Source organism: Bombus affinis, chromosome 8 (assembly GCF_024516045.1).
Source record: "Bombus affinis isolate iyBomAffi1 chromosome 8, iyBomAffi1.2, whole genome shotgun sequence".
NCBI classification, from domain to species: Eukaryota; Metazoa; Arthropoda; class Insecta; order Hymenoptera; family Apidae; genus Bombus; species Bombus affinis.
In genome coordinates, this window is record NC_066351.1 from 12991386 (window position 1) to 13002364 (window position 10979).

At 30.8% G+C, this 10979-nt stretch overlaps 3 protein-coding genes across 5 annotated transcripts; 2 read left to right on the forward strand and 1 right to left on the reverse strand.

Moving 5' to 3' along the window:
• The first annotated feature begins 402 nt into the window (after positions 1 to 402).
• LOC126919256 (phospholipase A2 group XV-like) lies at positions 403 to 3058 on the forward strand. Its single transcript, XM_050728206.1, has 7 exons — positions 403 to 798; positions 880 to 1022; positions 1106 to 1340; positions 1450 to 1677; positions 1753 to 1924; positions 2033 to 2155; positions 2236 to 3058. Exons 1-7 carry the CDS (start codon positions 696 to 698, stop codon positions 2453 to 2455), a joined length of 1224 nt encoding a protein of 407 aa, XP_050584163.1. The 5' UTR covers positions 403 to 695; the 3' UTR covers positions 2456 to 3058.
• Positions 3059 to 3181: 123 nt separating this feature from the next.
• On the reverse strand, positions 3182 to 5962 carry LOC126919249 (TBC1 domain family member 20). 2 transcript variants are annotated; one of them, XM_050728186.1, is made up of 6 exons: positions 5279 to 5962; positions 5090 to 5209; positions 4636 to 4879; positions 4312 to 4515; positions 3994 to 4213; positions 3182 to 3920 (listed from the first exon to the last, which is right to left on the reverse strand). In XM_050728186.1, exons 1-6 carry the CDS (start codon positions 5544 to 5546, stop codon positions 3615 to 3617), a joined length of 1362 nt encoding a protein of 453 aa, XP_050584143.1. In that variant the 5' UTR covers positions 5547 to 5962; the 3' UTR covers positions 3182 to 3614. The 2 variants fall into 2 exon arrangements, with proteins under 2 accessions (XP_050584143.1, XP_050584142.1); XM_050728185.1 differs by having other exon boundaries at positions 5090 to 5962.
• Positions 5963 to 6716: 754 nt separating this feature from the next.
• Positions 6717 to 10962, forward strand: LOC126919239 (inosine-5'-monophosphate dehydrogenase 1b-like). Of its 2 annotated transcripts, XM_050728168.1 has the most exons (4): positions 6717 to 6915; positions 7411 to 7716; positions 7799 to 8178; positions 8647 to 10962. In XM_050728168.1, the coding sequence occupies exons 3-4, from the start codon at positions 7846 to 7848 to the stop codon at positions 9889 to 9891; spliced, it is 1578 nt and encodes a 525-aa protein (XP_050584125.1). In that variant the 5' UTR covers positions 6717 to 6915; positions 7411 to 7716; positions 7799 to 7845; the 3' UTR covers positions 9892 to 10962. The 2 variants fall into 2 exon arrangements, with proteins under 2 accessions (XP_050584125.1, XP_050584126.1); XM_050728169.1 differs by lacking the exon at positions 6717 to 6915 and having other exon boundaries at positions 6990 to 7716; positions 7796 to 8178.
• The last annotated feature ends 17 nt before the right edge of the window (positions 10963 to 10979 follow it).

The window sequence follows — 10979 nt, forward strand, 5'->3', positions numbered from 1 at the left end:
TTATTTATTCTTTTCGCTATTGAATCCCACAAAAACCCACCAAAATTCAAAAAATGAAATCGATAAATGGTTAAGAACATGCGGAATTTAAAGAGGAAGAATAAAATGACCGCGAAATAGCTTTCGAAAATTCCGAGAGATAACACTAAATTCCAAGAATTATCGAAATAGTGTCACCTTCTACAAGATCATATCCTCTTCATTCAAAATCGTAAAGTTGGTTCAAAGTTCTGGTCAAAATCTCGAAAACTTCAGTTTCGAAAAATTCCTGGAATTTTCAAGATGTGGAAATTTCCCCTCTTGTCGTATATACACAGGTTTCTCCCATCAAAAGTACCAAACTGCACTGGAGAGAGAGATGTGCGTATAATTCAACCGTTTGACCGCTAGAGGCAACAATTCTTGGAACTCATTTTTGGCTGAATGTTTTCCATGCTCATCGGCGACTATCGTATTGAGTGCGATATTTTCTATATCGACGAATCTCAAGTGTGTACGTCATCAGCTGATTGCGTACTATCAGCTACGTGACCAAAAGAAAAAAATTCATTGTTAATGCAACGATCTGTTTATTGTGCGTGTTTGTGATTGAATCAACGACTATCCCAAATAGTGGTGTCAATTATACAATATAAATTGAAATGTACAATTTTAATGTCATTGCATATCTAATCAGTAGAAGAGTTTAACATAAAATGCGTTTATATCTTGTTATATACACAATTATTTCTTTATCTTGCTTTATATCTGTAAAATCGTGGCATTCTAGAAATAAACAAATATCTCCCGTTATACTTGGTAATTATTTTTCATTATATGAAGTAATTTCTTAATACATTATTTTGAACATTGAAATTAATATAATTATTGTATTAAAAGTTCCAGGCGATGGTGGCAGTCAAGTGGAAGCAAAAATCAACAAAACCACAGTGGTGCATTATTTATGTGAGAAAGTTTCTGCTGAATATTTTAATATCTGGTTAAATTTAGAATTACTTGTACCAGTCATCATAGACTGCTGGGTAATTGTTGACATATTTTATTTTTCTTATACTTTTAATAGTATATAACAAATTATTTATTTATTATGTCCATTGCATCCTAGATTGACAATATGAAATTAACTTATGATAATATTACAAGAACAACAAGAAATCAAGATGGTGTTGATATACGTATACCAGGTTGGGGTGATCCATTTGTTGTTGAATATTTAGATCCAAGTAAAGCTTCTCCTGGAGCATACTTTAAAGACATTGGTAACATGCTAGTGAATCAACTTGGATATGTCAGAAATCATTCTTTACGTGGTGCACCTTATGATTTTAGAAAAGCACCTAGTATGTATAATTCATTATTAAAATATATATTACATAGTTGTGCTTACATGATATCATTATATTTTAATTTTACCATGATTCAAAGAGAAAATCTTTATTTCTTTTTCAGATGAAAATGAAATGTTTTTCAATAGATTGAAAGATTTGGTTGAAGAAACATATAACAATAATAATCAAGTCCCTGTAACATTACTAGCACACAGTATGGGTGGACCAATGTCACTTATATTTTTACAACGTCAATCTCAGAAGTGGAAAGATAAATACATCAATTGTCTGATTACTCTTTCAGCTGTTTGGGGTGGCAGTGTTAAAGCACTTAAAGTCTTTGCAGTTGGTATGAAGTACGCATAATATGTATGCATGTTATATATATATAAATAATTATACTTTTATTATTCCCCTCTTGTAGGAGATGATTTAGGCGCATACCTTTTACGGCAAAGTATTCTGAAAGATGAACAGATAACTAGTCCTAGCTTAGGGTGGTTATTGCCATCAAGATTGTTCTGGAAAGACACAGAAATATTGGTACAATCAGAACAAAAGAACTACACATTACTCACATTACAAGATTATCTGATGTAAGATATACTATATACGATAATTAATGAATTATGTAATTGTTAGTATTAATAATATTTAAATAGTTTTCTTATGTTATTAAAAATGATATTTATTAAATCTTGTAGAGATATAAATGTTCCAAATGGTTGGGAATTTAGGAAAGATAATGAAAAATATCAATTAGATTTTACTGCTCCAGAGGTTGAGGTTCATTGTTTGTATGGAAGTGGCATAGATACAGTAGAAAAGTATGTTAATGCTATCCTTATCATCAATTTAATAGCACTTTACAAGCTTCGTCGGATGTTTACATATAAATTATTTCTAGGTTATATTATAAGCATGGTATATCAATAGAAGGAACTCCTCAGTTAATTCCTGGTGATGGTGATGGTACTGTAAATTTAAGAAGTTTAGAGGGTTGCAAGTATTGGCAGGGTAAGCAAAAACGGAAAGTTTATTCTCAAGTCTTCCCTGGTGTAAATCACATGGAAATTCTTAACAATAGTTCTGTATTAAATTATATCAAAATTCTTTTAAAAGTATGATATTATTCAAGGAATTGTGTTTTTAAGTATAATTTCCAGTGTAATTGCCAAATCAAATAATTAAAAGATGTAATAAATTATAGAAATACGATAATGATATTTCACGATAAGAAATTACGATTAGAAATAATACTTTTTTGATTATGTGTACATATATACAACTATTAGTATATTTTCCATTAAGTAAATATTAATATTAGAAAAATATAATAACACTCCAGCTTTGTACTCTTGTTTATCTATGGCTAAACAGTTACAAAGATATATTATAGTTTTTATTTATTTTATACTTTTAGACTTGATATTACTTTTGAAATTTTATTCTTTATTATAATATCTATGTAATATATTAAAAATCTATTAGCACATTTTTCCTATCTTAATATCTCAGGTACAAGTTCATTTAGAACATACATTATATGATTTCTCTATTTATAATATAACTTAATTTTTTTACATTTAAATCTTAACAAAGCCTTTGAAAGTACAAATTGTTTACAGCAATGTATATTTCTTGTAATAAGTCTCAGATAAAAATCACACACGACAAATTGAAATATAACTGAAAATGTATGAACGGGAATAAATAAAATTATAAAATTATATTTTTTTATTAGTAACCATTAATTTGTTGTTATACTAAGTTAATTCTTACTTGCAAATTTGAATATATACATACTTGCATCACAGATCGTAAAAATACGATAATGATCTAAACAACAAATATATCTTTCACATTTAAAAATCCTTTTTTAATGTTTCAAAATATACATATTACAGATATATTTTTTGCAAGCACATGTATGCTTTGTCTCTGCCTTCCCTTTCAATCTCAAAGATCTGTTTACATTTCTGACACTGTAAATATATGTGCACAAAAGGTTCATATCGATTTCAAAGAACACAGCATAAAGGCAGCACAGGAATGCTAAATATGTTCCTTATAACACATTCAGAAACAAATTCGTTTAATCACTGATTAGTAAAATCACCAACGGTCCTTATCACATGTATTTTATAATAGTACATCATTATTTCATTATGTTGTGTGCCCAACAATTTGTTTTATTTACCAAACCAATGGCATATAAATAAAATGGTATTTTGTTTCAAGGACATAAATTAATCTATTATTTAAATAGATTATGTTCATTTAATGTCAGTTCAGACCAGATGAAGATCTCAAAAAGGCATACAATCCCAGAGCCAAAATAGTTACTACCGTGATCGTCTTGTAACTTCTGATACGATACGGTATTCTTGGCGCTGATTTTACAATTCTGAGTTGACGTTGTTTTTCTCTTTCTTGACGACTTGCTTCTGCCTTTGCTTTCCATTCTTGTTCTTTACATTTTCGTTTTCGATCGAATTCTCTAACATCGTTACTTATAGATTCAGGTGGATATTCACGATATAAATTTTTTGCTTCAACTAGAAGCGTTTCAAAAGGTAGGTCGTCTGGTAACTATAAGTAAAGATAATTCTTATGTAAAATAAACAGACTTTAGTGCATTTTTACTTTATTAAACATTACTCACAGTACATAAAACTTTATGCGTGTGACCCATATCAGGTGTAGTATTAAAAATTTCTGTTGCTCTATGTGCTACGATCACAGTACTTAGATAAAGAGGCATCAGTGGAGGACTGCCAAGAAAGTAATCAAATAATCTGTGTAACAGTTTTCTATTTTCCGCATACTTGTGCGCATACCATGTTGTATATTCAGCCAATGCAAAATGCGGAAATAATTCTACACTATAACATAAAATAGATTCAATTTAAAATTCTGTACAAATATCATGTAAAATATATATTTATCAAATATATATAATATGTGTTTATATTATACAAACTTTTCCAAGTGTTCTAATAAGGTGGGATGCACTCTCTCCAAAAGTGCAAATATATAAAATAATTCTTGATTCACTTTTTCCATTGTTTTCTCCATAAATCTTTCAAGGAATTCTAAAGAAATGCTTTCAAGTACACGCAAACCTTTTTCTAAGCCCATGACAAGAAGTACAGTTGCTGCTATATCATTATATCCCTGGTAATAACTAAGTACGTATTATTTTATTTTGTATTATCAACATACATATGTCTATAGCAAGCTTTTCCACAATTATAACAATATGGAAATGTTGTATGTGATGTGTAAATGTATATATAATACTAACTTCAACATAGAATGTTTGTGAAGAACCCAACACATTAATTGTGTTAACTGTTCATGAAAATGATCAATCTCATGTTGTGTAGCATTTTGCGAAATATGGCTGCCACTGCGTGCTACATCCTTTAATATTTGTTGGTAGACCTCATTTGGTATATGACTGTGTATAGTTTCTAGTCCATTTATAGAAAAAGTAGTTTCTTCCGAGAGCCGCAATAGTGTTGGCCACAAAGCCCTTCGTATATCATCTATAGATCATCTTTATGACTACAAGATTTAATTACATGATATAAAATTATTTTCAATAAGGAACCTATATATAAGTGTATGTTTTACTATCTTAAATAAGTTTGTACAATACAATTTTCATTTAGCAAAGGTATAACAACAGATTACATTGTATTATTCATGTAGAGGTTTCTTATTGATAATAATGCATGATCATGTCAATAAAATACCATTAACTAAACCCTCACTGCTGCAACCCAGTAGCTTCAGTTCTCCTAATGTTAGGTTCGGATTGGCGACGCTTCCTCGAATAACACTTATCTTCATCCGTTCTCTATTCGTCAATGGCTCTGTATCACCAAAATTATGTTCTACTAAACTGTTATCGTTTTCGTGATTTAACGCTCCGTTTTGTTTACCTGACAAACTAAAATCTGCGATGTCAGGTATTTGCGGCATAATGTTATCGTACCATGCCTTCGTAGAATCGGACATTCTTACAAGAGGTACATCACTTTTTGTATCAGAAGTTTCTTCTTTTGATACAAAATTTACTGTTTCAATTACATTCCTTCGCCTAACTTTTAGGTTAGGCTTTTCATTAGGATCTGACATCTCCGTAATCATTTCTGGGACATTGGAATCCAAAGATATTTCGTCCTCCTCGGGCTCCATGTTATTCGACATAACAAATTCATACCAAAAATTTTTCGAAATGATGTGCCATTATACGAAAAATTTACAGAGATCTCCCGGAACTTCTGACAGAACAATGACAATCTGTCAAGAATGACACGCATTGATCACCGTCACTCACTCTTAAGAGAAGTTGCTTATTAATTGAAATTGAGCAGACGCTGACGTGGCTCATCATTTCTCTTGCTTTTATGTTTCCACAGATAAGGTATAAAATAGATATATTACATGGCTTGAGTTTTCGTAAAATCCTTTTAATATTTTAATGTTACACTTTTAATTTCTAACATAACTGATCTAGCATAAAGTAAGATTACGTATATATAATATATATGTGTAATCCTTGCCTATGACTAACGTTACCAGATCGAGACACTGATGTGTACTCTATGAATACAAGATCCCATGAAACGATTTGATCTTGGACATATCATGGCTTTAGTATGTAGCGCCACTATCATTCGACCAGTGTACTTCACTTCCCTGTATTCCCCTTCGCCCTCACTTCAACACTGTCGCTAAAGGATACGATGTGACATAACTGTATAAGTACATCTTTATGCATAATAATAAACTAAACGAGAGAAATATTAGAAATATTTTAAATTCACTATTCCCTTTCTGTGAACTTCATTAATCATTACTCATACATATTACCTCATATTATATTTATATGCGTATTTCAGTAACACTATTTTCATTTGCTGTAGTTAACTTTTTTGAATTTCAAGCAATTTGTATTACTATTTTGCTATTCGTATATCATATTACATACACAATATAATAATATATTATTGTATTACATTATTAGTTTAGTCTCTTATAAACTCCACTTTTTGAACTTTGCGCCAATTTCCCTTAATACATCAGTCGAACGATAGCGGCGCTGGCATATATAGTCTCTTTTAATTTGCTTCAACTGCGGTATAGCTGGTTTATGGTAATCTCATATCTCGTATAAATAGTATACATTATAGTAGACTGTACATATCAGTGGGCAGAGGGCATATAAACAGATCTCAACAATCATATACCGAAAGGATAGAAGAAACCGTTTGAAACTTAAATATAAAAAATCAACATAGAATGCAAGAAGGTTCTCGTTCTGCAAATATATGACATGCTATGAATGACTCAGATAAAAACAAACACTCATAAAATTATCCTATAATCCTACCCATGCCATCCTTTCTATTCCATTCTGATCCTATGCAGATGGAAAGAATCTACCATCTCATAGATTCTACTACACAATGACATTTCTTTACAAATAAGCATAAAATGAGGGAACTTGTAGAAATTTGATTATTATAAAAGTATTGTTATTGGCCAAGAGTGGATTAGCCAAATTCTATTGCAGGTATAAATAATCGTATTGACCCTGTAAGAATATCTTCTTTTGTAGATTTCACTGGAACAATAAATTTAATATCTGTTCGGTTCGGTTAGCCTACCATGAAGCTGACCACGCGGTCCATCTACCTTACACAAGATTTAGCTATTTTATAGAGAAAACTTCAAGAAATATGACAGTAACCTTTCGGAATTTTTAAAAACGCAACCTTGAAGTGGAATTTGCAAAATAAAAATTTATTCATAATTTTTCAACACAATAAACATTTATTCAGAAAAAGCTATTTTTTTCGATTTAAACGAAACGAAGTTTACTCAATAGGATAAATAGTTTCCGTGATATAAATTAGAACGTACAACATATTTTCTCAAAAATGAACAAAAATCACAAAATCCAAAGGCTTATATTTCCCAAACAGTTTCGAAAGGAGTAAAATGATGACTTAAACTCCCCCTAATTTCATGTGAACAACATCATATATCATTTTATATAAAATTGCAGGCATCCAGGGAAGAAGTGATCGATTTAAAGTAGACACCGTTATTATCCTTTCATTTACAATAAATCATACAATACGAGTAACTTGTCACTAGTTACTAACTGTACTACTTTCCCCCACTACCTTCCGACCTTTCCCTTTATTCCCTCCACCTGGTAACAACAACAACGCTGGCTGTTAACTGTAACGCCGTAAACTACAGCTGCTACAAGTTATAAATGCACTGTGCGCACGTTGACTTCGGTCATTTTGCCTGGACATCTCCGGTTCAGCACACGCGGGAGTAGGAAAGACGCGCGATTTTTAACGTCAGTGTTACAAAAGCGTGATATCATCTCGTCATATGGTAGTTGTAATATTAATTAAAGTACACATAATCTTCTACAGCAGGAAAGGACACCAATTCACACAAATAATCGTCGATTAAGAAAAAAACAATGGCAGACTCTGTGATTGGTAACTGTGACACAAAACCGGTAGATGTACCCTTACCAGATGATGGACTTTCAGCAGCACAATTATTCGCTATCGGCGATGGTCTCACCTATAATGATTTTATTCTTTTACCCGGTTATATCGATTTTACTGCCAACGAGGTTGATTTACTATCGCCATTGACAAAAAAGATTATGATTAAAGCACCGCTAGTATCATCTCCCATGGACACAGTTACAGAATCCGACATGGCTATTGCCATGGCCCTATGTGGAGGAATTGGCATAATACATCATAATTGTACGCCTGAATATCAAGCCAATGAAGTACATAAGGTATATACTTTTTAATTTAAACATTTTCGTTTGTCTAGTACAACTGCGAAATTTTTATCGTAACTCGCAACTTCCCTCACAAACACATTTGCCATTCATATAAATGGAATGCAAGTTTCATCTCGTCTATCTGTATCTATGATCTTTTTCGAATTCGATTCGAATAATAACATTATTAGTTTTCAATGACAACATATAAATCGACGGTAAATAATTTCCGATCTAACTCCGATTTAAGAGACATAAAATTATTGGCGTCTTTTTTTGTCATTGAATAGTTTTCAATGCGTAAAATCCAAAAATGTAAATTTTAACTTTAAGAATCCAACGGTTTGAAAGTTATGCGTTTGTAAAATTGAATGTTTTAAATAAGAAGAACAATAATTTTATGACCCTTGAACTGAAGTTCAGCTATTCCAGTTTTACATCAATGTGTCTAAATCTTTTTTTCAATTTTTATGATTTTAGGTCAAGAAATATAAACATGGTTTCATTAGGGATCCAGTAGTTCTATCACCCAATCATACAGTTAAAGATGTCCTAAATGTGAAAGCTAAACATGGCTTTTCTGGTGTTCCTATTACAAATACAGGAAAAGTTGGAGGCAAACTATTGGGCATTGTAACATCTAGAGATATTGATTTTTTGGAAAATACAATAGATCAACAATGCATAAAATTGAAATCAATAATGACAAAATTAGAGAATCTGATCGCTGCAACTGCTGGTGTAACATTACAAGAGGCAAATGTAATTCTTGAGAAATCTAAAAAAGGAAAACTTCCAATTGTCAATGAGAAAGGGGAATTAGTATCTTTAATGGCACGAACTGACTTGAAAAAAAATCGTAGCTATCCAAATGCTAGTAAAGATGAGAATAAACAATTGTTGGTTGGTGCTGCTATTGGTACACGCAATGCTGATAAACAAAGACTGCAACATCTTACTACAGCTGGTGTTGATGTTATTGTTTTGGATTCTTCTCAAGGCAATTCCAAATATCAAATTGATATGATTAAGTACATTAAATCAGAATATCCAGAATTACAGGTAATTGCAGGGAATGTTGTAACAACTTTGCAAGCTAAAAATCTTATAGAAGCTGGAGCTGATGCTTTAAGAGTTGGCATGGGTTGTGGATCTATTTGTATTACTCAAGAAGTTATGGCTGTGGGAAGACCTCAAGCAACTGCTGTATATAAAGTTGCAGAATATGCAAGAAAATTTGGTGTACCTGTTATAGCTGATGGTGGCATTCAATCTATTGGGCACATTATTAAAAGCTTAAGTTTGGGTGCTAGCACAGTTATGATGGGATCTTTATTAGCTGGTACCTCAGAAGCACCTGGTGAATATTTTTTTAGTGATGGTGTACGTTTAAAGAAATATAGAGGTATGGGCTCCTTAGAAGCTATGAATAGAAAAGATGCACATGGTTCAGTAATGGATAGGTACTTTCATAATGAGGCGGACAAGTTGAAAATAGCTCAAGGTGTTAGTGGCTCAATAGTTGACAAAGGAACTGTTTTAAAGTTTTTACCTTATCTAATATGTGGCATTAAACATGGATGCCAAGATATCGGAGCAAAGTCTATATTTACCTTAAGATCTATGCTGTATAGTGGAGAATTAAAATTCGAAAGAAGAACACATTCTGCTCAACAAGAAGGAAATGTTCATAGCCTTTTCTCATATGAAAAGAGACTTTTTTAAATAGATAAATATTAAATGAGCACCTTACAAAAAGAGGAGTACCTGCATTTAATTGGATATAACTTGTCAATTTTAACAAATTATGTCCTGAATTATATGAACTCATATATTTGCTTATACCTAAACATATAACTATGCAAAGATATATGAAACAAATTGTTTTTTAATGATAGACAAGTGAAATTTATTTCACTATTATTTCATGAAAATAATTTAAGAACCTTTTTTTATAATGTACTTATGAGATACAAATATGTATCTAATATATATACACGTGTAAGAAAAATTGAATGATACAAGGAAAGGAGAGAGTTACTGATAATTAATTTTTTTTAAATCCTATAAATGTAGTTAGTAATTTACATGATAAATTTTCTCACATTTCTGTGTTAACTAAATTTATTACTATGTGTATATACATACGTGCCATCGTTTATATAGATTAATCTGTCTAATTTACATTACAGATATGACTGAATTATTAAACAAGTTATAACTATACATTATTGTAATATTCTTTTCTTGCTGCATTCTTTGTTTACTACATCCTTTGCATCTAATTTAAATCACTAAAATGTACACTGTTTGAGATTCTTATGAAATCACATTAATATTTTAATAAAAAAAATTAAAAATGTATTTAGAAAGTACATAATACCCTTAAAAATCTACAATGCAGCAAGAAAAAGATTCAAGATCTAAATGCCAAACTATGGAGATGCTATTTGAAAGTAATTTAATCGGCTTAATTGTTTATTAGCTGATTATTCATTTCTATTGTAACGTGATAGAAAAGAATCCATTACATTACAGTGTTATACTTTATCAGGTATTTTAATATAATTTATCAAAATATATTTTTATGACTCTGATTTAATATAAGCTATCTCTTGAAGGGAAAGACCTAAATCCAAGTACTTAAGTTAATTGTAAGACAATTTTATAATTCAAAATATACGAATTAAAGACATACAATATAAACTATTTTATTATTATTAGCCGCAAATTTTACACAGGTTGTTATAATAAAATTGTATATTTGAAATAAAGCCCTAACTAAGGTTAAATATATCTCGTGTAAGTTATTA